This window comes from Acinonyx jubatus, chromosome B2 (genome assembly GCF_027475565.1).
Source record: "Acinonyx jubatus isolate Ajub_Pintada_27869175 chromosome B2, VMU_Ajub_asm_v1.0, whole genome shotgun sequence".
NCBI classification, from domain to species: domain Eukaryota; kingdom Metazoa; phylum Chordata; class Mammalia; order Carnivora; family Felidae; genus Acinonyx; species Acinonyx jubatus.
Window position 1 is genome coordinate 3,324,644 of NC_069385.1, and position 26,081 is coordinate 3,350,724.

At 47.6% G+C, this 26,081-nt stretch overlaps 1 protein-coding gene across 3 annotated transcripts in view; it reads left to right on the forward strand.

Moving 5' to 3' along the window:
• PDE10A (phosphodiesterase 10A) overlaps window positions 1-26,081 on the forward strand; it is a 608,599-nt gene that overhangs the window by 31,801 nt on the left and 550,717 nt on the right. Inside the window, exon 1 of one of the 3 annotated variants that reach the window (XM_053222000.1) lies at window positions 14,109-16,477. The exons of the other annotated variants lie outside the window; for them this stretch is intronic. Coding sequence (XP_053077975.1) covers window positions 16,126-16,477 — 352 coding nt within the window. The 5' untranslated portion in view covers window positions 14,109-16,125. Of the gene's footprint in view, window positions 1-14,108; window positions 16,478-26,081 lie in introns of those variants that run through there. 3 annotated transcript variants of the gene reach the window in all.

Genomic DNA, 26,081 nt, shown 5'->3' on the forward strand with positions numbered 1-26,081 from the left:
AAAGTTTTATGACATCGGAGTTTCTCAGGATTCACATGGGGTCATTTTGGTAAAAGTCCCTTTCGTCAATTTTCTGAAGGACTGTTCATCATCTTTTGATATTCAGATCATTTTGTTTGAAGAACCCACCCCATCCACACCCTTGTTGGTTCTGTCTTCCTCGTACCTGGTCTTACTGCCGGATCCCCCTCTGTCAGCGGGTCGTGGGGATAGGGCGGTCCTTCCAAGTCACTCTCGTCGACTTCCTGGAATCTTCACTTTTATTTTACCGTAAAGGGATGCAGTTTTACTTTACGATAGATTGGCATCGAATCTTGTCCTGACGTGTCTACACTGTGAAGGCAGCAAAGACTGACAAGCACAGGCATCGATCGGATGGTCTGGAACAGACATCCCTAGTAAGTGGGAGAGGTTCGAATGGGGACTCAAATTCCTTAGATACTCAATACCTTAGGGAAAATGTGTTTCAGTGGCCCTGTAACCAGCGGGATCAGATCCTGAATTCTCAGAGCATTTTCGCTGGAATGAACTTGAAAACAGTAAATGTCAACATCGTGACGTCAGCAGTGAATGAGTTACTGTTACTTTCCCAGAGGACAGTTCAGCCCAGGATCCTTCTGCCAGGTCAGAGGGCCCATAACCCAGGAGCTCTAGGGAATCCTTCCTCCAAGGGCAGGCTGGGGTGGGCTGGGGGTGGGCCGGCGAGCCCACATTTGAGCCTAACCCCAGGGGTTCTGTTTCTCCTCCCATTTAATGATCTCTTCGTACTCCCTTCTGTCCTGGGTCCTTCTCTGTGTAAATGCGTACCGGACGAGTGCTTGTCTCGAATTCCTGTGTCCAGGAGTCACCTGGGGATTGTTGCCTGCCGGTTCTGGTTCAGCAGGTGTGGGTGGGCCCTCGGGTCTGCATTTCCGACCAGCAGGTGCTGGCCGGGGGGGGGGCGGGGGGGGTGTGGGCGGTGGTCACACCTGCAGAAGCCATGCTGCAGAGCCCATCCTGTGTGGCGTGACCCGAGGGGGAGGCAGGCAGTGCACGTGTCCTCTGCCTGCAAAACACTCAGAGCTTAGAGAGGGTCACGGACCAGCGCGGGGTCGCACAGCACAGAAGCTGAAGGGCCGAAGAGCTGGGAAGTAAACCCAGACGGGGACAACTCTAAAGCCGACTCAGCCACGGCCGGGGGTGGGGGGGGGGGGCACTTCTTACCCTCTGAAGCCAGGGAGACAGCGGGGGCCACTGCTCCCCCTTCTGGAAGGAAGGAAACGCAGCCGGACCTTCCCGTGGGTAGACCCCGCAGTGTGGGGGTCCAGGATGAGGTTCTAGCAGGTGTCCCCATCACCCCTCCCACGGTGATGAGCAGGAGGACAGGGGGATGGGGGCCTGGCCCTCACACAAAGGAAGGCCGTAGGCCGGCTCTCATCCTGGGCATCCTGGTTCTCGGGGTCTGCACCAGCCGCCTGTGGACGTTATCTGGGAATGTTAGTGACGTAAATTCTCGAGTCCCGCCCTGGCGGAGTGAGGCTACCAACGTGACGTCACCGACGCAGAGTTGGGAACAGATACCCATGATGGGCTCTTGTGAGCGAGAGCCGGTGGAGGGAGGGGGCACCCAAGTTACTTCTGTCCTGACACAACATCCTGAAAGTCAGCACGTCAGGCAAAACCGTGTGGCAAAGAACCCATAGGGCCCGTGGGAACACGGGACTGGGGCCGCCCTGCTCAGACACCGCCCCGGTGACACATCAGAGGACAGCAACCCAGTAAACACGGCAATTTGTACATGCTCCCTGGATAAATAGTGCAAGCAGCACATCACGTGGAGAAGGTCGCCTCGAGGAAGACCTGAAGTTTGCTCTGGAGTTGGTACGTGCATTTGTGTGGCCCCCCTGTTTGCAGGAAGAGGAGAACAAGGCGGGGTGGGGGGGTGGCGAGCCAAGAGGGAGGCAGCCGGAGAAAAGGAACAGAAAACAACAGAAAACAAACCAACCAGCTGGGGAGGAGAAGGGGGAGTCCCGGGGTGGGGGGGGGGGGCAGGCAGCAGGGTCGTCTGTGTCCCAAAGCCGTGTCCCCAGATGTGGGTGGGACGGCGAAACCAGAGTGTGTGGTTTGTGATTCCTGCTGTCTTCACCTGGCTTTTCCGAGATGGAATTGCACACGTGCAGGCCGAAAGGCACATTCTGCTCACATTGTTTGGTATGTGCAATCCCGTTGGAGCAAATCCTCATGTTTGAAACGGGCTTTTAGCACAACTGGCAGAATTTACACCATGGAAATCGGCAAACTCTCGACGTCGGGGCTTTCCCTCCCTGCGGGGCCAGCCGAGTACCTGCCAGCGCACCTGCTGATCGTAGAGCACTGCATGTAGTGGTTGGTATACAGCAAGTGCCTAATAAATGGTCGGAATGAGTAGCACTTTCCCCAGGAGGAAGTCAAGTGGGATTTGAAGGGAACAAGCCGCAAGTAAAGTGGACAAGGCCACGGCGGGTGAGCAGAGGGGCCGGCACAGGCGAGCACCCGTTGGCTGGGACCTCAGGCAGACAGAGAGAGGCGTAGAAACTTCTGGAACCTTCGCCCCCTCCCATCCCCTGGGGGTGCGAAGAGACACCAAATGCGTCACACATTCTTAGCATCTTCCGCAATTATTTTCAAGGTAGAAACAAAACAGAAAGCCAGTAAGTTCCAGGGAGACTTTTAATTATTCCGTGAAGGTGTTTTTTTCATCCAAAGTTGTCATTTTCAACTCTCCTGCCAACCCCAGTGCCTGCACAGCTCACTACAGCGTGCTTATTGGCAAGCCTGAATGGGGTATTTCATAAATGAGGCAGTAGCAGATGTTTACTGAACAAAGTTTTTATGAGGAAAACCAAAATGTGCAAGTTTTTATGGTACTTGCCATCGAGCACAAGGGGCGAAACTTACTCCTAAACCGTTGTGCAAACTGCGTGCTAAGAGGAAGGCTGAGTGAGTGGAGACAAGGGCAAAGCCCAGGTGAGACCCCTCTGCCTGGAGTCTCAGAGAAAGCATCACTGATGATGGGAAGCTGAGGCCGGCCTTGAGCCAGCGTGGAAATTGCAGGAGATGGGTGTGCACACGGCACTGCAGGTGGAAAACAGACTCCAAGGGTAAGGGCGGCGAAGCACGGAGCATGTTCTAAGGACTGGAAGAAGTTTGCTTTGGGCAGACAGTTTATTTTTATTTTTATTATTTTATTTTTGAGAGAGAGTGCCAGCAGGGGAGGGACAGAGGGAGAGGGAGACAGAGAATCCCAAGCAAGCTCCGTGCTGACAGCCAAGAGCCCTATGCGGGGCTCCAGCTCACAAACCGTTTGATCGTGACCCGAGCCAAAGTCGGATGCTTCACCGACTGAGCCACCCGGGCGCCCCAGGCAGACCGTTTATGAAGGGGCATCTCTGTATCTCTTGCGGGATAGTGCCTTGACGGCAGTAGCTGGGGCGATTTGTGCTGGTTTCAGACAGGCTCGTGTCAATGTCCTTATTCGAGGTTCACTGTTAATGAGTTACGAAAGCTCTCACTTGTTGGTCAGAGATGGAAGTGATCAGCCTCTCATTTAATCCTTACAGAGATCTAGGAAGCGGGGGATACTGCCGTTCCCCTTCGACATGAGGGAACTGAGACGGGAAGAGGGTAAGGGGCTTGTGTAAGGTCACGGGGCTGCTGAGTTGCGGATTTGGGTTCACGTCCCAGTCTGACTTGGCGGCTAAGCTCCTGACTTCCCCTGCCACTGCCTCTTCGTGGGTCCACACCAACAGGTGCTGGAATGTGCCTGCAGGCCGTCCTGAAGCTTCGGGCGGACCATGGGTCCTGAAAAGACTACGAAGATAAAACGTTGTCAGCTCTGTGTTCTTTATAGAAAAGCAAAAGGATAGGGTTGCATCAGGATCTGGAGAAAATTACCTTTACTCCCGTATTTCATCCAGGAAAGAGGTTACGGAACTGCGCATGTCATTAGTTAATTCCCAATGACCGATCACATTTCACTTTATGTGAGTCCTCGCAAGAGGTGGGGCTCCGGGCCGAGGGTGGAATCGGTGGGCGCTCTGGGGAGAACCTCCCAGAGGCACAGGAGAGACTAGGTCCCCAGGAAGGCGGATCAGCCCCCAGAAAGGGGTGCTCAGCGGGGCGTGTGGAAAGTCTGCCGAAGGTGACGACGTGAGTTCGGACACTGAACACCCAAATGGATCGGGGCTGAAGGGAGAAAGCCAGCGTGGTCAGCAGGGCACCGGGCCACTGGTCCTACAGATTCATCGTGATGCAGAACTACACTGGGGCCTCAGGTGAACATTCCACGAGCACATGTGTAAGAGGGGGGCTGTTGTTCCCAGCACGTTCCCCCTTCCAATAGGAAATGGTTCGGGTCGATTTTCCCTGATTACACCTTCTCCTTGGCCTAGTGGCTGGCTGGCTGCTGACGGTGTATCTGTGGGCTTCCTCCGTTAGTTTCCATGGTGTGTGTTTTAATACTGGCGTCCGTTTTCCGCATTGATTCAGGCCAACCCTGCCCGCAAAGACTCAGTCTGATAAAATTTGAGTCCCGGTGCCACAGATTGGAAGGCACTAAAGACACTACAACATATTGCTCAAAGAGTCTTTATTCTGAGCATAGAGGAGACACCTAGTAAATGTTCTTGGACAACAAAACACCTGGGACTCGTGTCTTGAGGTTCTCCAACTGAAAGGCCTGGGTGTTGTCACATCTAGGGTTTACCAGTTGCCTCCACGGCATGGATGTGGGATTGCCGAGCACTGAGAATCCTATGACGTCCTCAGCCAATCCCAGGGCCCAGGAACTCAGGGGTGGGTGTTGAGTGCAGTCATCAAAGCGTTCAGTGGCAAAGAGTGTGTCCATTGTTGGAGCTGACTCCGTGTGATTCCCCACGCGGGTCTGATGTGACAGAATCAGACAAGGGTTTCAGGAGGCTCGTGAGTAGTCCATATGATTTGGGAGTTGGGCGGCCTCGGGCGACAGGTCCGGTCCTGCTGGCTATGGGGTTACATAAGCGCAAGCGTCTTAACCTCAGCGGGAACCATTTTCCTCACCTGCATCTCCTTCTGAAGGTCATTACAAGGGCAAGGACAAGGCAGTACCTACAATGTGCCAGACATCGGCTCATACCCAGTGTAGATACTGTTTACAGGGATAGAAATACCGGAAGAAACCAAACGACACAAGTTAAAACAATTTACCTGTTTCATTTCTTCCTTCTAGAAATTGTGGGTAGAATTTTATTACATGGATTTACATAAATACTTTTATAAATGTGGAGATCTTTCATAAATGCAGAAAAGTGGAATAATGCTATTTATTGATGTACACATATAATTATATAACTATATGACTAACTCTATATATACACACACATACATATACACACACGTATACAGATGCCTATGCAGGTGCCTTTCACTATAATGAAATCTCATTATCTGAACTTGTTATTCAAACTCAAGAACAACAGGGCTGGAGAGAAAGCACACATGGCTTCTGTGTTATTGTTTGCTTTACAAAATAAGGACATTATACATATTTTCTATACCTTGGCTCAATGAGCCGTGCTACCTAGAAATCTCACTGAATCAACTGGTGTATATTCTACCTAATTCTTCATGCTGGCTGAATAATATTGTGTGGTGTAGATGAGCGATATTTTACTCATTCCCGTATCAAAGGGCATTTATTTTCTTTCTAGTTTTCTGAGGCTATAAAGAAGGCTGCCATAAATATTCTCGTACAGACATCCAAAGGACTCAAGACTTGACTTCCCTAAATAAAATATCATTTGCACTCTCTAAATAGAATTTCATTTTCCTTTTTGTTTAATCCACTTTTACACAAACACACACACACACACACACACACACACACCCCAGGTAACCTAGTTATTTATAGTAAGTGTTTTATTGTTGTTTTTGTTGGTATAGCCTGAATACTTCTGGACTTCTTTATGTCTATGTCTTGATGAAATACTTAACAAGGGACTCAGGAACTAGTGTGTTGGAACTTTCTCCAGAGAGAAAACCCTAGGTGGGTTCTCTGGGGCCCTGAATTTGTCCGGTGAGCAGTACAAAGCTGCATACCCTCACATAAAACTCTCACAAGCTCAGTAGCATTTTAGCCAAAAGTCAGCTTTATGGCATTATTTCATTAAAAAAAAAAAACATACTGCATTGCAATAAAATTGGTAAACTATGCTGAGTAGTGACTTAAATGAACTCTTCAAAAGATATGAGCTGGTGATGTCCCTTTATTCAAGTAGGAAACTTAATCATATTTCTACAGTGTGTCCAGGGATGCCCATCACTGTCAATGAATTCTATACTACAGTTTTACGAAAGCTTTTTTAAAATTGGAGTATAGGGGCGCCTGGGTGGTGCAGTCGGTTAAGCGTCCGACTTCAGCCGGGTCACGATCTCGAGGTCCGTGAGTTCGAGCCCCGCGTCAGGCTCTGGGCTGATGGCTCAGAGCCTGGAGCCCGTTTCCGATTCTGTGTCTCCCTCTCTCTCTCTGCCCCTCCCCCGTTCATGCTCTGTCTCTCTCTGTCCCAAAAATAAATAAACGTTGAAAAAAAATTAAAAAAAAAATTGGAGTATAGTGGACGTACAACGTTGCATTAGTTTCAGGCGTACGACGGACTAGACAAGTTTATATGTCACGCTGTGTTCACCACAGTGTAACTGCCATCTGTCACCACACAAACTGTTCTGGGTCCTTTGCCTTACTCCTGTGTTGTACCTTTCATCCCTGTGACCTCTTCATTCCGTGACTGTAAGCCCATATCTCCCTCTTCCCATCACCCATTTTGGCCCATCCTCCCGCCCCTCCCACCCCCACAGGCCACCACCAGGTGGTTCTCTGTATTTATGGGTCTGTTTCTGCTTTCTGTTGTTTATTCATTTGTGTGTGTGTGTGTGTGTGTGTGTGTGTGTAAGATTCCACATATAAGTGAAATCATAAATTTGCCTGAAATAAGTTGTCCATGAAATAAGTCACTCCGTCCATGTTGTGGCCCGTGACAAGACCTCATTCTTTTTCATGGCTGTGTAATATTCCACCGCATATGTGTCACGTCTTCCTCATTCCTGCATCTGAATGTTCAGTGGACACTTAGGTTACTTCTGTATCTTGGCTTTTGTAAATAACGCTGCAGTAAACATAGGAGTGCATTTATCTTTTTTGAGTTAATGATTTCGTTTTCTTTGGGTAAATACCCAGTACTGACGTTGCTGGACCATGGGGTAGTTCTATTCTTAATTTTTTTGAGGAACCTCCCTACTGTTTTCCACAGTGGCCGCACCAGTCTGCATTCCCAACACCAGTGCACGAGGGTTCTCTTTATTTTCCACATCCTCACCAACACTTGTTATTTCTTGTCTTTTTGATTCTAGCCGTCCTGACGGTTGTAAGGTGATATCTCATTGTGGTTTTGATTTCCTGACGGTGAGCGACGTGGAGCATTTTTCGTGCGTCTGTTGGCCATCTGGATGGTTTTTTTTTTTTCTGTTCAGGTCCTCTGCCCATTTTTAAATCAGACTTTCTGTTTTTGTTTTTGTTTTGGCATTGCTCGTAGAAGTTATATATTTTGGATGTTAACTCCTTATTTAGTATATCACTTGCAAATATTTTCTCCCATTCATTAGGTCATCTTTTTGTTTCGTTGGTGGTTTCCTTCACTGTGCAAAGGCTTTTTCCTTTGGTGTAGTCCCAATAGTTTATTTTTGCTTTTATTTCCCTTGCCTGAGGAGACCCATCTAGAAAAACGTTGCTACAGCCAGTGTGAAAGAAATTACTGCCTGTGTTTTCTTCTGGGACTTTTATGGTTTCAAGCCTCACATTTAGGTCTTTAATCCATTTTGAGTTTATTTTTGTATATGGTGCAAGAAAAAAAAAACCCACCAGTGTTAGCTTTTGGTGGCACAGCTGTTCTGTTCGTGTCATCAGGCCGTTCTGATTTTGAGCTGGTTTCATCGGGGTGTTTCACTCCGAGTCGCTGCTGTGTTCACGGTTGTGGTTCAAGAGAGCCAAAGCCCATCACGCCGTTTACAAGGGCCCTTGACTTGGTGGGGAGGGGAGCGCGTCATTTACTGAGACTTTGGACATTTACAATCTGATTTTTTTTGCTTCCAAAGTCTTTATGGAGAGAGAAGCCTGGGGACAGACCAACATGCGACCCTTCCCTGGCGTGGGGTTTCTGCAGACGTCTGGATTTTTAAACACTTACGCCGCTTTATTTTCTACATCAGGAGCTGGTTTGTAGGGCCCCGAATTTAAGCTTTGACAGGTAAGAATGTCTGAGCTTAGCAAGACTCTTTTGATTAGCACTCATTAAGAGGCCAGTTTGGCTTAGAGCAAGTCAATTCTTAATTATGTCCTGTTTATAGGACTTGAGTAATGTTTTTTTGTTTCCAGTTGTGATTTGCTGCTCTTGATGGTAGGCTTTGTGTAACAGACAGAAGCTCACTTCTTAGCCTGGTTTTGTGTGTTTGCCGAAAATAACTGGCCACTGTCCTTTCACGGAATGATCACTGTTGATTCTTCATTCTTCCAACAAATATTTATTGAGTCCTACTGTGTGCCAAACAGTGGAGAGCCTCTAACGATGTCTAGACATGTACTGGGCCCACTCTTCTGATAAATATTTCTTTCGTAAGTTGTGAAAAAGTGTTATTCAGAGACATTAAGAAAGAAGGGATCTAGTAAGGTCAGGTTTTTTTTTTTTTTTTTTAATATGTAAGCTTATTTTGGGTGCATACGAGAGCGAATTCCAACGCAAAGTTGTTTTTGGAGAATGTGAACATCTCCTTTGAATGACTTGGGAGAAAAGTTGCTTCGCGGATTCACAGAAGTAGGTCGCAGATGAAAAGAGAGCTCACAGAATAGGGATGTTAGCTGATGTCTCCTTATCTTGTACTTGGGCAAATAATAATAATAATAATAATAATAATAATAATAATAATAAAAGGCAGGTCGAAGCCTCGCAAGATCTCAAGAGGGTGCCGCGTGGAACCCATGCGGAGGATGGACCCACGTCGCAGGCAGCTTGTGGGGGAGGGCCTCCGGGGTGCCGTAAGGGGACTCGTGCAGGCCGAGGAGATCGCGGTCGCCCCCTCGCTACGTAGGACTTCGGTCCAGTGTCGGTAAGCGGTCCTCTGAAATTTGTACAGACCTTTCCCTGACATCGCGGTCCGACTCTCCCATCACGGCCAGGGTCTTTCTCCCCCGTCTGTCCCTCCTCAGTCCTGGCAGGAGAGGACTGAAGAAACACACCTGGGGAGAGGAGGGCTGGTAGCGTTGCTGGCTTGAAAGGGAGGATGCTGGGGAGGATGCCCTGTGGCCCATCTCTACCCCTTGGCCCCTCTTCCTCAGTCTCCCCGCACATTCCTCATTCCTCTAGAATTGCCCCCCACCAAATGCCTACTCCCTCCTCCTCTGCCCTCCCTGACCCATCCGTCTGTTTTCTCCTCATATTAAAAATATTACTGTTCTAGGGGCGCCTGGGGGGGCTCAGTCGGCTGAGCGTCCGACTTCAGCTCAGGTCATGATTTCACAGCTTGTGAGTTTGAGCCCCGCGTCGGGCTCTGTGCCGACAGCTCGGAGCCTGGAGCCTGCTTTGGATTCTGTCTCCCTCTCTCTCTGCCCCTCCCCCGCTCATGCTCTGCTCTCTCCCTGTCTCAAAAATAAATAAATATTCAGCAACAACAACAACAACAACAACAACAACAAAAAGCAAAGAAGCAACCCAAACACAGCCTTGCGTACACAGCCTTCCCCAGTCCTCTCTCGCCGGTGATAACCTTCTTTCCCTGAGCAACCTGCCGTGTGTCTCGGGGTGGGGGGCCCTTCGCATACTGCTCTGGGCTTCTTGATGTACGCGTCCCCGTTCGCCACTAGATGGTGAGAGCTTCCTCAGGGAAGAAGCTGCACGTTACCCATGGCTGGAGCTTTCCGGGAGCCGTGCCTGGCACGGAAAGTTCCTGTCTTCTCAGATGCTTCACGTCGGGGGCGCCCCTTGTGTACGTGTTTCCCACTCCAGTGGCCTGGAGAGAATACTGCCTGTCATCTGCCTCGCGGGATGTGCGACTCTAACACGTGGCGGTGTGTGTGACAGCACTTCCCAAACTGAAGTTCATAGCCAAAAGCACGACAGCATTGTTGTTGTTGTTGTTTTCGCCTACCAGCCCGCTTTGGTTTTGGATCCAGAGCCGTGTTGTGAGGCAGACGTGTCATCGTGGAGGCTGGTGGGGGAGGAAGGGGGGAGTGAGAGCCCTGCGTGGGGGTCCCGTGCTCCCGCGAGCTGGCTGAGCCACCAGGAAAGCCGGATTCCTCTAGAGTCTGTTTTCCCGGCTTCTAAATAAGCACGTTTCAGTGGCCACTCTTTGTGGCTGTTCGGAGAGGTGTGCAATAATAAGCTAGATGTCAGAACGGTAAACGCAGAATTCACGAGAAAAGTGGGGCAAAGAAAAAAATAATGATGATTGAGAAAGATGCATCCAGAGTCCGTCTTTGGTCACCGGGTTCGGGAAAAGTTGATGGTGTGGACAAGGTGGGGGGTAAAGCCACGGTTTCGGGCCGAGAAGCACATTCAGACTCAAAGCGGTGGATGTCCAGCAGCTGGGGACCCGGGAACGGTCAGGTGGTGAGAATTATTCAGAGAAGCCAGTTGGTGTTTCCGCACGAAAAACGGCCACGCGGGGCTCTGCCTGTGTCCCAGAGTTCGCGATCGTAGGCCGTGTGCCAGGCTGTCGATGTCCTACGAGCTCTGCGAAGCCACCGTCCTGCTTGGGCTTCTGCCTGCGGCACCGGGGACGGAAGCTGAGGTCTCGCCCTGCGTGCTTAGTCTAGAGTGTCTCACTGAGTTTTTGAATGTGGGTTGAATATAAATGTTTCCTATGGAAATACTGGGCTAAAAATATTGTGTCGAAAAATCTGTACATCCCATGAAGTTTGGGCTATAAAAACAAAGAAGCACTCTGTTGACAGTTCTTTAACCCGAGAGGTCTTCCTTGGGTTCATGTCTTTATATTTAAAAAAAAAAAAAGATGTTTATTTTTGAGACAGAGCGGAACAGAGCATGAGTTGGGGTAGGGACAGAGCGAGAGGGAGACACAGAATCGGAAGCAGGCTCCAGGCTCCGAGCTGTCAGCACAGAGCCCCACGCGGGGCTTGAACCCATGAGCCATGAGATCATGACCTGAGCCGAAGTCGGCCGCTCAACTGACTGAGCCCCCCAGGCGCCCCAAGTTTATTTAAATTTAAAGAGAGAGAGAGAGAGAGAGAGAGAGAGAGAGACAGAGTGTGAGTGGGGGAGGGGCAGAGAGAGGGAGACACAGAATCCGAAGCAGGATCCAGACTCTGAGCTGTCAGCACAGAGCCCGACATGGGGCTCGAACCCACCAACCGTGAGATCATGACCTGAGCCGATGTCGGAGACTTAACCCACTGAGCCATCCAGGCGCCCCTTGAAATTTTTTTTATCGTGTCTTTATATTTTTAAATGACATTCCAGTCTCTGCATCCCATGTGAGTTTGGATAAATGTACATAACAGATGGACACTGATGCTTTCTTTTCGAGTATGTTCTCTTAGAAGTGGACCCGTGTATTTTTGGGAAGTAATATCAAAGGTCTACTTGGTCTAAGTTCCTTTGTCCCCACCATGTCTAGAATGCTGACGTGAGAAAAACCGGGGTTCCCTGGTAATATCCACATTCATTAAACAATGGCTCTGTGCCACATGCTGGATACTCTGTAAGGTGCTTAAAAAGACAAGGACGATTTAGTTTCTGTTTTAAAGGAACTCAGAGTCTGGTATGAGACAGACCTGAAGTGTGGGATTATAACACAGCATAAGGAAGATTTTAATAAACGTGCGTCAGGGTCCATGAGCAGAGAGGAAGACAGCTGACTTTCCACGAGGAATCCGGGAAGGCGTCAGAAAAGAGTTTGAACTGAAAATTCAAATTGGAATTGACAGCATTTGATGCGAATGTTCAGGGGTTGGTAGGAAGGAAGAGGGATTTCGGACTGAGGATGAACTTGAGAAGTCAGAGCTGGAGGTGTGAAACTGACAGAGACAGACAGAGGGCCCTCACAGCTGGAGTAAAGAGGAAGTTTCTGGGGCAGGCAGGAGTGAAATTGGCCTTCCCATGGGATCCATACAAGTCATACTTTCTCTGACATGACACTTTTCTCTAACATGACACTTACCACACTGCTTGTTTATTTATTGGAATCGCCCACCATGCCCTTCAAAAATACCCGTCAACATGCCCAGCACCAAGTAGGTGTTCAACAAATACCTGACAAAGCTTTAGCAGATGGCTGCAGACCCCAGGCGCTGCTCGGAGTCTAGACGTGTTCCACTTGTTACCGGCAAGGGGACACTGACATTAATGTGCTTTACGGGAGGGAGGTGACACGATCAGACCTCCATTTACAAATCATCTGGGTGCTTATGATCACTTAGTAGTCTCAGATGTTCTTGCCTCGGTATCAGTATGGACTCAATTCCACCTTCTAGAGTGTATTCAGACAGTAATTACAGAACACTTACAACATAGCGGACACCTTCTCTGGGGAACAAGACAGAGTGTCAGCTTTCTCAGGACGTGGAGACTGTACCAGCAGATGGGAATGAGAAGGGACAGACAGTGACCAAGTAAAACAGGTAAATAAATAAGATCATTTCAGGTAGTGATGACTCTTACAATATGATGGAGCACTTTTAAAAATTGGGTTGTTACGGGGCGCCTGGGTGGCTCAGTCGGTTGAGCGTCCGACTTTGGCTCAGATCGTGATCTCACAGTTCCTGAGTTTGAGCCCCTGAGTTGGGCTCTGTGCTGACAGCTCAGAGCCTGGAGCCTCCTTCAGATTCTGTCTCCCCCCTCTCTGCCCCTCTCCTGCTTGCACTCTGCCTCCAAATAAATAAACACTAAAAATTCTAAAAATGAAATAAAAATAAAATTGGGTTGTTATATTGGCCTCTGAGAGAAGGTGACAATTTTTTTTCCCTGAGAACTGAATGATAAGAGGGAATCATAACTGGCTTAGAGCATTCCACTTACTTAGGGCTGATTTGTGTCCCAGTATATGGAGAACGTTCCATGTGCACTGGAGAAGAATGTATATTCTGCTGCTTTAGGATGAAACGTTCTGAATATATCTGTTAAGTCCATCTGGTCCAGTGTGTCATTCAAAGCCGTTGTTTCCTTGTTGATTTTTTGATTCGATGATCCGTCCATGGCTGTGGGTGGGGTGTTGAAGTCTCCTACTATTATGGTATTGCTGTCGATGAGTTTCTTTACGTTTGTGATTAATTGATTTATGTATGTGGGTGCTCGCACATTTGGCGCATAAATGCTTACAATTGTTAGGTCTTCTTGGTGGCTAGACCCCTTGATTAGGATACAATGCCCTTCTGCATCTCTTGATAGTCTTTATTTTAAAGTCTAGGTTGATTGATATAAGTATGGCTACTCTGGCTTTCTTTTGTTGACCATTAGCATGGTAGATGGTTCTCCATCCCTTTATTTTCAATCTGAAGGTGTCTTTAGGTCTCAAGTGGGTCTCTTGTAAACAGCATATAGATGGAGCTTGTTTTCTTATCCATTCTGTTACCCTATGTCTTTTGATTGGATCATTGAGTCCATTGACGTTTAGAGTAAGTACTGAAAGATATGAATTTATTGCCATTATGATGCTTGTAGAGTTGGAGTTTCTGGTGGTGTTCTCTGGTCCTTTCTAATCTTTGTTGCTTTTGGTATTTATTTATTTATTTATTTATTTATTTATTTATTTATATCTTCCTCTTTTCTCCCCTCAGAGAGTCCCCCTTAACATTTCTTGCAGGAGGGCTGGTTGGTCACAAACTCCTTTAATTTTTGTTTGGGAAACTTTTTAACTCTCCTTCTATTTTGAATGACAGCCTTGCTGGATAAAGAATTCTTGGCTGCATATTTTTCTGGTTCAGCACATTGAATATATCCTGTCACTCCTTGCTAACCCTAACCCTAACCCTAACCCTAACCCTAACCCTAACCCTAACCCTAACTCCTTTCTGGCCTGCCAAGTTTCTGTGGCTAGGTCTGCTGCAAACCTGATCTGTCTTCCCTGGTAGGTTAGGGACTTTTTTTCCCCTGCTGCTTTCATGAGTCTCTCCTTGCCTGAGTATTTTGTGAATTTGACTGTGATATGCCTTGCTGATGGTCGGTTTTTGTTGAATCTAATGGGGGTCCTCTGTGCTTCCTGGATTTTGATGTCTGTGTCCTTCCCCAGGTTAGGAAAGTTTTCCGCTATGATTTGCTCACATAACCCTTCTACTCCTATTTCTCTCTCTTCCTCTTCTGGGACCCCTATGATTCTGATATTGTTCCTTTTTAATGAGTCACTGATTTCTCTAATTCCTAAATGATGCTCTTTTGCCTTAATCTCCCTCTTTTTTTCTGCTTCCTTATTCTCTATAAGTTTGTCCGCTGTATGGCTGATTCTCTGTTCTGCCTCATCCATCCTTGCCACCATGGCATCCATCCATGATTGCAGCTCAGTTAGAGCATTTTTAATTTCATTCTGGCTATTTTTTACTTCTTTGATCTCTGCAGAAAGGGATGTTCATCTATTTTCGACTCCAGCTAGTATTCTTATTATCGTGATTCTAAATTCTGGTTCAGACATCTTGCTTGTATCTGTGTTGGTTAAATTCCTGGCTGTCGTTTCTTCGTGCTCTTTCTTTTGGGGTGAATTCCTTCATTTTGTCATTTTGAAGGGAGAAAAGGAATTAATGAGGTAGAAAAATTGAAATAAAATTAAAATTAAGAAAATACTAAAATTAAAAATTACACACACACACACACACACACACACACACACACACACACACACAAATCGAATATATGATGCTAGATCCTAGATGTGTTTTGGTCTAGGTGTTGAAAGTGGTTTGACAGATTAGAGAAAAAAAGGGGGGGAAGAAAAAAAAGAAAAAATGAATTCACTGAAGTAGACTAAAATGAGCTGATGGGGGTAAAATAGAATTTGAAAAAATATACACAAAAGTAAAGAATATAGTAGAAAAAAATTAAAGAAAAATATTTTTAATAAAAACTAAAAATAAATATGAATTTTTTCTTTTTCTGTACTCAAGAGAAAAGAAATGAAAAAGAGAAAAAAGGTTTAAAAAAAGAAAGAAAAAAAGGAAATCGTTTGTAAATTTTAAAAAGTGAATACACTGTAGTAGACTAAAATAAAATGATGGAAGTAAAATAGAATTTGAAAAAATTTACGTAAAAGTAAAAAATATAGTGAAAAATTAAAGAAAAATATTTTAATAGAAATTGAAAGTAAAAATGAAGTTTTTCACTTTCTGCATTCGAGAAAAAGAAAAGAAACGAAAAAGAAAAAAAAGAAAAAAGGAGATCGTTTGAACATTTGAAGAGGTGAATACACTGAAGTAGACTAAAATAAAATGATGGAAATAAAATAGAATTTGAAAAAATTTACACAAAAGCAAAAAATATAGGAATAAAAATTGAAAATAAAAATGAATTTTTTCTCTATCTGTATTCAAGAAAAAAAAGTGTAAAAGAAAAAATAATTAAAAAAAATAAAATTGAATAGATGGACCTGCTAACAGACTGAAGTAGGACTGAAATTACTTCGTTTTCCCCTAGAAGTCAGTCTGTGTAGCGCCTCATAGTCCATAAACTAAGCCGGCGGTGAGACTTGTGTTCTTCAAGAGCGAAGTTGGCCCAGTTGGGCGGGGCTCAGTGTAACGTCTCCGCTGTCCACTGGATGGCGCTGCTAGCCTCCTGGGGTGGAGTGTGGCGGCGCTCCTTGGTGCGTATGCGCATGCGCGGGAGCGGAACATGGCGTCAGCCAGCTACCCGGTCTGTTTTCCCAGATCAGCAATCGCGCACCCGTCTTCTGTCTTCAGCTTTCGTCCACTCTCCGCCCTTTCACTCTCCGCGACCAGGCCCCAGGCAGTACCTCTCTGCCGAGTTTTGTCTCAGATGCGGCTGTTTTCCCCGGCCCCTTACTCCCGAAGGACTGCGGCTTTGACCCGTTCCGCCCCTCCGCGGGAGGGTGTCACCGAGCACTGGCCCAACGAGCAACGGCCGAATGTCCGCTGAACCCAGGAACGCCCGCTGGACCCTGCTGCTGCCGGTGCCCCGAGACTGCGGCCAGGTGCCAGCCCGCCCCAGAAAAAGTTCGCGAGCCGGTGTAGCAGCAGCGTTTCAGGGATGGTGGGAAATCACAACACGCACCTGGCACCAGGCCTCACCCTTAACGACCTTGTTTCCAGCACCAGCGAATGTGGCCGTTTTCCGGGGTCTGCTGGGACCAGGTGGCTTCAACAGTCTCCACCAAATGTCCTTCCAGCAGTGGGACTGCTTCTCCCCGTGTGGCCCGAGCACCTCCCGGACCCCACTCTGCTCCTGGGGATTCGCCCTTCCCACCAGAGCACCGCCAGGTAGGGAGCTGCGGGGTTGCAGCCTTTGCGCCCCCCCTTGTTTACAGTCTGAATGGAATTGAAACCCTCTCCTTTCTCCTTTCTCAGTTGAGTCCCGGCGGCTGTTTCCAATCTTCCACTTTCTCTCCAGCTGCTTTTGGGGGGGGGATGCTTTTCCCGTATTCTCTACCCACCCCCCCGCCTCTGTCCTCTCTCCGCCTGCAAAAGCACCTCCCTTCCTGCGACTTCTCGCTCCCCGAGTTCGCTGCGCCGCGTACCTGCTGAATTCTGTGGTTCAGGTTGTGCGGATTGTTGTGTTTCTCCTCCAGTCAGTTTTCTAGACGTGCAGGATGGCTTAGTGTTGGTCTGGCTGTATTTCGTGGACGCGAGACCCACAAAAAGCTTCCATGCCGTTCCGCCACCTTGGCTGCCCCCAATCTTTGTCCAAGGGTTGGAACATCTTGATTTTGCTCATGAACGTCCCTGGGACTTCCGTTGTTTCTTTGTCCCTTTCCTCTTAGTCTAAATCTCAGTCATTACTTCCACCGTGTTTTCAGATCCTTTCTTTCTCTTCTCTTTCTTGTTTTTTTATTTTCTTTTCCGTTTGCTGGTGCGACTCTTTCTGGCCAGACACAGGTCAGAGCTCTGGTGGCTTGAAGCCGAGATGCCGCGGCTCCATCCGGTCGCCTCAGGCTGGTGTAGAGCATTCCAGGCAGAGTTTTGCAGACACCCTACACTGTCCAGCGAATTCCGTTTTCTCTTTCTTCCGCGATGCAAAGCCAGGCGTCTCCCAGTGCCCTGTGGGAGCAGGTGTGGCCCGGGGACTGGGTGCCTGCCCCTAGAAAGGGAGCCACCTCAAGGTCTGACCCAGGAAGCCGTTCACCGCAGCCCCTGATGCTCCTTCCTCCTCATCTGGGGCTGCAGAGACCCAGGGCGTGACAGCCACATGAGGGAAGGTTCTGGGTCCCTGAGCGACCGCGTGGCAGAGTGCATTTTTCTTCAGTCTAAGCAGGGAAGCAGCTCTCACTTTGTCTCACTTTGTTCCCGAGACACTCTCTTTCTTTTGAATCTGGGACTGTCCATTCTTAACTGCGTTGGACCAACTTTTCCCGTAGCGAAGTCACTGGGATGGTGTTGGGACCTTGAACTTACATCTGTTTATCCGAACCTGGTAGTAATGGATCCTGCTAAACAAGGATGCTTTGACTTCATGATTTTCTAGTAGCAAATTCAAGGCATCTACCCCCTTCCTGCTCACGGGGGTGGGGGTGGAGGGGCCGCCACACTGGAGGTGTCAAGGTTGCCCCAGTACTTGGAGGGGGACGGCTGAACATGCGTTATCGGAATGTTTCTGGCAGCGCTTTAAAGAACCGGAGGGTATTATGCTAAGTGAACTGAGTCAGTCAGAGAAAGACACATACCATATGCTTTCACTCCTCTGTGGATCCTGAGAAACTTAACAGAAGACCTTGGGGGAGGGGAAGGGGAAAAAGAAAAGTTACAGAGAGGGAGGGAGGCAAACCATAAGAGACTCTTAAAAACTGAGAATAAACTGAGGGTGGATGGGGGGTGGGAGGGAGGGGAAAGTGGGTGATGGGCACTGAGGAAGGCCCTTGTTGGGATGAGCACCGGGTGTTGTATGGAAGCCAATTTGACAATAAATTATATAGGAAGGAAGGAAGGGAGGGAGGGAGGGCGGAAGGGAGGACGGTCTGCATAATTCTGTGGGAAAAATTGGAACTTATCCAGAACCCCAGGGCAAGAAAAATAATCTTCCTCGGATCAATATCCACTCTGCCCTTCCCAGAAGCAGACACACAGATGTGAGGCGGGGGGAAGGTGTGCGTCCCATCCCGAATCATTCCCCGTTTCCAGACCCTTCCGGTGCTGTCACCAGATCTACAGGTGAGGAAGCTGCTTGGTGCTTTGCAGATGTCTCGTTTTCTTTCATTTTGTTTTGTACACCAGCCCCTTTTCTGATGGTTATTGAATGTCTACAGCGAGGAAGGCCACAGATGGAATTGGTTCCTTGGTCAACGACTACCTCATGCCAGAGTTGACACACAGGATTTGATGTGGTCCTGGTAGCAGCCTTGCGTGAGGGCAGGATTATTCCCCTGATAGATGGAGACTCAGAAGCTCAAGGAGGCCGGTTCCCTTGATTAAGGACACACAACCTTCAGGGGAAGAGCCCGGGCTGGAAACTAGAACAGGGCCCTGCTCCATGTTGAATTCTTCTGTTGCACCAACAAGACGGGGCCGGCAGGTCCCCAGCGACGGGGTTCCTCGCGTCCACTCCTCCTCCTCCATTCCCCTGAGTACGTTTTGGGGCACCATCTGAGTAATCTCTGGTTTTTCCTGCAACGTCTTGGGGGTCCCAGGGCCTACCGTAGTTCCTAACACTTAGAAGAGGCTGCCCCACGAGTATCTACTGAGAGCGAATTGAAGAGAGCCAGCGATGGCCTGAACCCCCACGACCAACACCACAGGGTGCTGGCACCCCCAGGCTTTCAGAGATGAAGACAGGTTTGTCCTCTTTCCGCGCAGAGTGAATGCCAGGCAAGAGGGGTCCCCACTTGTCCCGCCTGTCGTTCTGAAAATATTTCCATTCTTTAGTTCTAGCAGGGTGACAAGGTTTCAGGGGCGCCCGGTACATCAAGGGTGAGGGGTTGAGCTTTACTGCTCTGTGCTCAGCCACTTAGAGGGTGGGTGTCCAAGCACTTGCTGGCCTGAGGGCCCACTCGGATTCTGCCAGGTGGCTTCCAGAAGGTTCTGTGGCAATTATGTATGGCCCATTCTTCTCTTGGGCTCTGTTAATTTCCTTGAGCCCCATTTAGTCTGATCCTCCAAGAAATCTGCATATAGTACAAATAAGAATGATTCTCATGCAGAGTACCTTTGGATCTCATTTCTGACTTAAAAGCGTCTGTAAGAATGCCCATGTGCGTCCTACGCTTCCCTCTAGCACCTGTGTCTGAGTAAGATGTACACAGAGCCTCGATGTACTGACTTTCCGTATATAATATACATCGTATATTTAATGACGTATAAATAGTAACTAGATATTTTAAATACTGTGTTATAAATTATGTATAATTTAGGTATAAATATATAATCTATACAAATGCATAACTTATACGTAAACTATAAGTAATGAATATATTGTCCTCCTTAATAATTGGAATGAAAGAAACTGAGAAAAGACAGACAAAACTAGGTGAAAATACAAGGCCTCCTGAATTCTACTCATAGACCACTATACGGAATATCTTTGTGTTTGTGCTTCAAACCTTCTGCGTAAAGTCATTTATACATTTATGTTTTTTCTAAAAATAATGGTTTACTGTAGTTTATAAAACATTTTATGCTGTCATTTTAATATGTAACTGTCGATAACTCATACAATCTTTCGTTGTTGACTTTTAGCTATTTTTCTTAATTTATTTTTAATGTTTACTTATTTTTGAAAGAGAGAGACAGAGTGTGAGCAGGGGAGGGCAGAGAGAGCGAGGGAGACACAGAATCCTAAGCAGGCTCCAGGCTCTGAGCTGTCAGCACAAAGACTGCCACGGAGCTCGAACTCGTGAACAGCGAGATCATGACCTGAGCTGAAGTGAGACATTTAACCGAATGAGCCACCCAGGCACCCCGACTCTTAGCTATTTCTAACAATAGTGTAACAGAAATCCTTACAGCTAAATCTTTAATGGCATCCTTAATTATGTTCTTATGCTGAATTCTCGATCGTTTAATGGCTGGCGCATACTTTTTGAAGGGTCTTAGCATACTTCTAGTAAATTTGTTCGATAGCTAATAGTTGGAGAAAAATCCAGCAACCTTTGTTCTGCCCTGAGCAAGCCTATATATGCAACTATAAAATCTGTCGAACTGCAACATAGTTCTGTTAGACAATTAAATCATCTTTGGTGTTAAGTAAAGCATCTTAATTAGAAAACAGAATTATTTTCAGTAGCTCTGATGTTGGAAGATCTCTACAATGACCAATGGAGTCATTCGAGGATAAGGAGAGCCGAATCTGCCTGACACGCTGTGGATGTTTAGCACGGGGTGGGATTGTGGGGAAAGTCTGACTCTTCTCGCCTTCGATGCTGTGCTCTAATGGCCAGGGGCTGGGAGCCCGGCTTGTTTTTTAACTGTCTCTGGTGCAGGGACCTGCAGGGAGAGTGTGTCCAAGCTCACAGCCAAGGTTTCCAAATTAACTGCAAACTTCTGAGTTTTTTAAAGGTCCGACTTTTTTGTTTGATTTTTCCATTTCAAGTGGAACTTTTGTGTCTAAGAAGGATTTAGACACGGACACAAATGCTGCGGAAGAAGTCAAAATAGGATTGCTTTCTCAACACTCAACGACACATGCACATTTAATTCTAGATTATTGTGGCTGATGGGTTATCACCAGCATTTGGTGTTAGCACTAGTTTTTACGGGCTCGGCCATCTGATAGGTGGGTACGGACAACTCACCGTGACGTTCATTTGTGCTTCCCTAAGGGTTAATAATGCCGACCACCTTTTCCTGGGCAGAAAATTGCCATCTGTGTACCCTCTCGAACGAAACGTCTGCTCCTACCTTTTGTCCATTTTCTAATTTGATAATTTGTCTTTCTGTCGAAGCTTGAGAATTCCTTATATATTCGAGATACCAGACCCTTGTTTATGTGGTTTTGCCAATATTTCCTCCCAGTCTGTGGCTTCACCTTTTCAACCTCTCCACAGGGGCTTCTGCTCAGCACGAGTTTTGAATTTCGGTGAAGCCCATTTTGTTGATTTTCCTTTTTATGGGTTATGCTTTTGTCAAGCTGAAGAAGTCTTTGCCTCGCCCCAGGTCCTGAAGATTTTCTCCTGTTGTCTCCTAAAAGTCCTTTTTTTTAAAAAAAAAAATTAATGTTTATTTTTGAGAGAGAAAGAAGAGGGGGCAGAGAGAGACACAGAATCTGAAGGAGCTCCAGGCTCGGAGCTGTCAGCACAGAGCCTGACGCGGGTATCGAACTCATGAACTGTGAGATCATGACCTGGGCCAAAGTCAGATGCTTAACCGACAGAGCCACCCAGGCACCCCTATGTCTTACGTTTAAGTTTGTGGCTCATTTGGAGTGAATTTTTGTATGAAGTGTGAGCTTTGGGTCCAGGTTCCCTTTTTTCTTTCTTTTTCCTTTTTTGTCCTTTGGCTTATGACTACTCAAGATACGGTTTTGTATCAGGGGCGTCTCTGCCCCCACTCCAGGGCTCTGGCCACCCCCGTCCCCACCACCCGCCCACATCTCCCAAACTGTGAAATAGGAATTCAGGTGTCCGTCGTGCCTCCCTAAAGACAGATTCTGAAGAGCGAATTATGTCACGGGTGTGAGAAAGCCAATACGACTACGTCTACTGCAACTATCACAGCCCATCTCGGGTCACCTGCATCCAGGTAACCTAGTCCTTGTCCCTACTGAGGTGGTGTGTTTTGGGTTTCGGAACCTTCCCTCCAGCCCGTTGGAGAAGCCTCGGAGGCCCAGCTTGCACGCGCCCCCCACAGCCATTCGTACGCAGTCAGAGAGGGTCACCCTGAGAGTATGAGCATGTCTGAATATATAGAGTGGCAGACCAGGTCCCCTGTGATTTGAGCAAAGGGAAGGAGCCGTGCACCCATGACCCGGTGGGTTTCTCCCGACAGCACCCGCGCCCCACGACTGGGAAGGCAGGATGTGTCAAGAATGCTGTGTCCGAGCCACAGCCCGTGGCATATGGATACCTTGGTATTTCTGACATCCTGAACTTTCTCTTGAGCCTGCTTTCCCGCCACCTCCTGGACTATTTATTTTCTTTTTGCAGGAAACCCCTTTAATGGCTCATTTGTGCTCACAAGCTCGAGTCTCTCTCTTCTGTGCTTCCCTCTGGGGTTTCCCTCCAGTCAGACCCCCACCCGCCTTTCTCCACAGAAACTGCCTTGTCAGAGTCACCGATGACCTCTGTGTGGCCGAATCCAGAGGTTAGCTCCTGGCCCTCTTCCGTCTGGCTCTGTGAACACACTGGACAGATGACCAGCCGTCCGTGCTCCCCCTCTTTAACACACAGCCCTTTCTTCACGTGGTCCCAACACATCACATTCTGCTCGGCCTTCTCCAGACTCACTCCCGTCCTCGGCTCGTGGCTGCTGTTCCTCTACCCCAGGCTCCCTAATGTGGAAATGCCCCAGAGCTCACTCGTCCGTCTTCTTCTCAACCTGTTCTCCCCTCCTTGGCCGATCTTACCCAGACTCCTGGCATTAGATGACATCTACACACCATCAATTTCCAGACTGATTTCTCTTGTCCACACTTCTGGCCTCCCCTCCAGACTTGTGTATCTGCTCGGCATCTCCATTTGGATGTCTAGGAGATACCTCACACTCGTATATCTGAATCTGAGTCCCTGATCTGTCCCCACCCCAAACTCTCTTACCCTTCAGCCTCCCTCATCTCCGCTGATGACAATTCAGGTCTTTCTGTTGCTCAGGCCAGAAGTCTTGTAGTCATCGTCCAACCCTTTCTTTCTCTCACATCCCCTGCCTGATCCATTGAGTAAATCCTATTCACTCGACCTTCAACATACATCTAGAATCCTACTACTTCTCATTATCTCCATTGCCACTACCCTGACCCAGCCACCGCCATCCTGCACTGGTCTCCCTGCCTCTACTCTTGCTTCCCTGTAGTCTAGTCTCAACACGATGGCAAGAGCAGGCCTGTTACAATGTAAGTCGTATCTTGCTTCTCAGCTCAAAGTTTGTCAATCCTCCCTACTTCACCGAGAGTGAAAGCTAAAGTCCTTCAAAGGGCCAGCATGGCCCCACGTGGCCTGCCCCTGCCTCCCTGAACTAGCTTCCTACTGCTCACCCCTTGGTTCACTCTGTTGTGGCCAACTGGTCTCCCTGCTGTTCTGTGAGCACAGCAAGGCCTCCCTTGTCTTAGGGACGTTACACTGGGTATTCCCTTTGCCTGAAATACCCTTTCCCCGGGAGTCTCCATGTATCATTCCCTCACCTCTTTAAAACCTGGGCTCAAGTGTGATCTTTCTTAACGAGAACTATTACACGATTTAAACTAGAGCACTATTCAGATTTCAACTCGTGCCCCCCCAAATTCCTCTTCCTGTTCTTCCTTATCCTATTCTTTTATCCAAAGCATTATCACCTTCTAATATACGGAGTGACTTTTTTATTACTTTCTTAGAGAGAGAGAGAGAGAGAGAGAGAGAGAGAGAGAGAGGGGGAAGGGGAAGGGGAAGAGAGAGAGAGAGTCCCAATCAGGCTTCATGCTCAGTGCAGAGCCCAATGTGGGGCTTGATCTCACTACTATGAGATCATGACTTGAGCCAAAATCAAGAGTCAAACACTCAAGGGACTGAGCCACCCAAGCGCTCCTATACCCAGTGATTTTTAAGTTTGTGTTGTTCTTATTATTTGACTTCATCTTCAGCTTCTAGAATATTCAGTTCCCTCAAGGCAGCAATCATTGTCATTTTGGTTCCCTGATGTATCCTATGTGTTCAATGTATTGATCCTCCTTAATAATACAAATGAAAGAAAAATGAGAAAAGACGGCCATAAATTGGCAAAAATAAGGCCTCTTGAATTCCACCCCCAGACCAACACAATACCTTTGTGATGTGTTTGCTGGATAAATAAATCACCACCAACAACAGGTTGTTCTTTTTGTGCCTTCTAATCTGACCACGTAGGACTAAACGCCTCCAAGTTTAAGTCCGTTCCTATCCATCTATCTGCAACTGAGATCCACTTACCTTGGCTCTTACCTCTTAGCTGTTGGAGACATTCCAGGATAGTGACAAGCCGTGTGAGCAGGAGCTGGGGAACACTAACAGAGGAAATCTGTGACCCGGAGTCATTCTCGTGGAGAGATGGCTGTCCGTACGGCACACCTCAGAGCCAGCAGGCCCGCACTTGGCTTTTCTATCCCCGAGACTTCGTTGGTAGGGCCTGACAGCACGTATCAGAAGGCACAGACCTGCACTCAAGGCCAGGAGCAACAACAAAGTCCACCTTCAGATTATTCTGTGAGTGTGTGAGTTCCCTTCTCCCTTCTCAAAGAAGATTTTGATCACGTAGAGGTTGGAGAAGGGGCTCTTGGTGTCTTGAGAATGTATGTATTTAACTAGTATTAACTGAGCACTGACTGTGGTCTCAAATGATGGGGCTGTGGTGGTGTAAGATAAAACTCCCTGACCCATGGGATATATTCTGGTATATTATCCTGTGTAGAACAAGTAAATTAACAAATATACAAATAAAAACGTTTCAGGTAACGATAGACATAGTGAGATGGGAAACTATTCATGAGTAGTTATGAGCACAGAAAGAAAGGTGGAAACATCAAAAACAATTTTTTACCAACTTTAAAATATAAACAAAGTTGATCGTACCCGTTGCTGACTTTGATCTTTGTTCTAGAGTCTGTGGCAAGCAGGTGTGTGTGTGTGTGTGCGTGCGCGCACACACATACACACCTGAGAACCCAATCATGGAAGGATAAGCATTTTGATAGTTGCTCAATACAATTATACCAGGATTGGAAGACCAAGGGCCTTGTTCTTAAAGGTAGGGGTTCTTTTTCTGTAACACGTCCTCCCTCCAGACTAACAATGTCCTGTACACAGAAGACTGTCAGTGAGAATTTTTGATGGAAAGAATGAGTGTGAGCGTGCGTGCAGGAGGACAGGTAGGTAACTAAGTAGAAAATACATAAAGAAATAGCCTTGATCCTGCTTTGTACTTTAGAGCGGGGGTCAGGAAACTCTTCCTGTAAAGGGCTAGCAGTAAATATTTCAGGTTTTGTGGGCCACATGGTCTCTATTGCAACCACTCAGCTCTGCAACTGCGGTAAGAAAGCCACCACAGACGACATGCATCCACACGAGTGTGACTGCATCCCGAAAACGGTTCACCAGACGGGCAGAGAGAGGACAGTAGCGGCCGACCACTTTAGATGAGTGCCATTTTGTATGGCGATTGAAGAGAGGCTAATGATGTGTAATGACACAAGCCAAACCTATAAAGACATCGGAGACTCTGAGGCATGTAGAGAGTGCATCACCAGGGGAGTAACCTCATTGCCACGAGGTTTCTGAAAGCCACCAACAGAGAGGTTTCTGGCCTGGCTGGACTTTTACTAGAACATTATATTGCGCTCCTCTGCACAATAAAGTTCAAGGAATGTTGAATGGATAGGATTGAAGGACCACAAAATGATTATTGTTCTGAAGTAGGCTTGTCAAGATAGCTCAAGATGGTTTGCCTGGGTTGGCCAACCGCAGAGGGCAGGCCAGTCAACCCGGGGCCTGTTTCTGTACGGGCGGTCAACAGAATGGTTTCTCAAAGGGTTGTAAAAGAGGAGGAGGAGGAGGGGAAGAAGGGCGGGGATGAGGACAGAGGACAAAGGATCACAGAGATCACAATGTGACCCCCAAAGCCTAAACTATGATCTGGCACTTGCAGAAGTTTGCCGACCCCCGGCTGCAGAACGGAAAGACCATGGTGACAGAAGAAACCGAGTCTGTAGAATGACGAGGCGCTCACTCTCAACAACATGAATGGGCCAGGCCATTCTAGGAGGGTGTAGGCCCGGGCA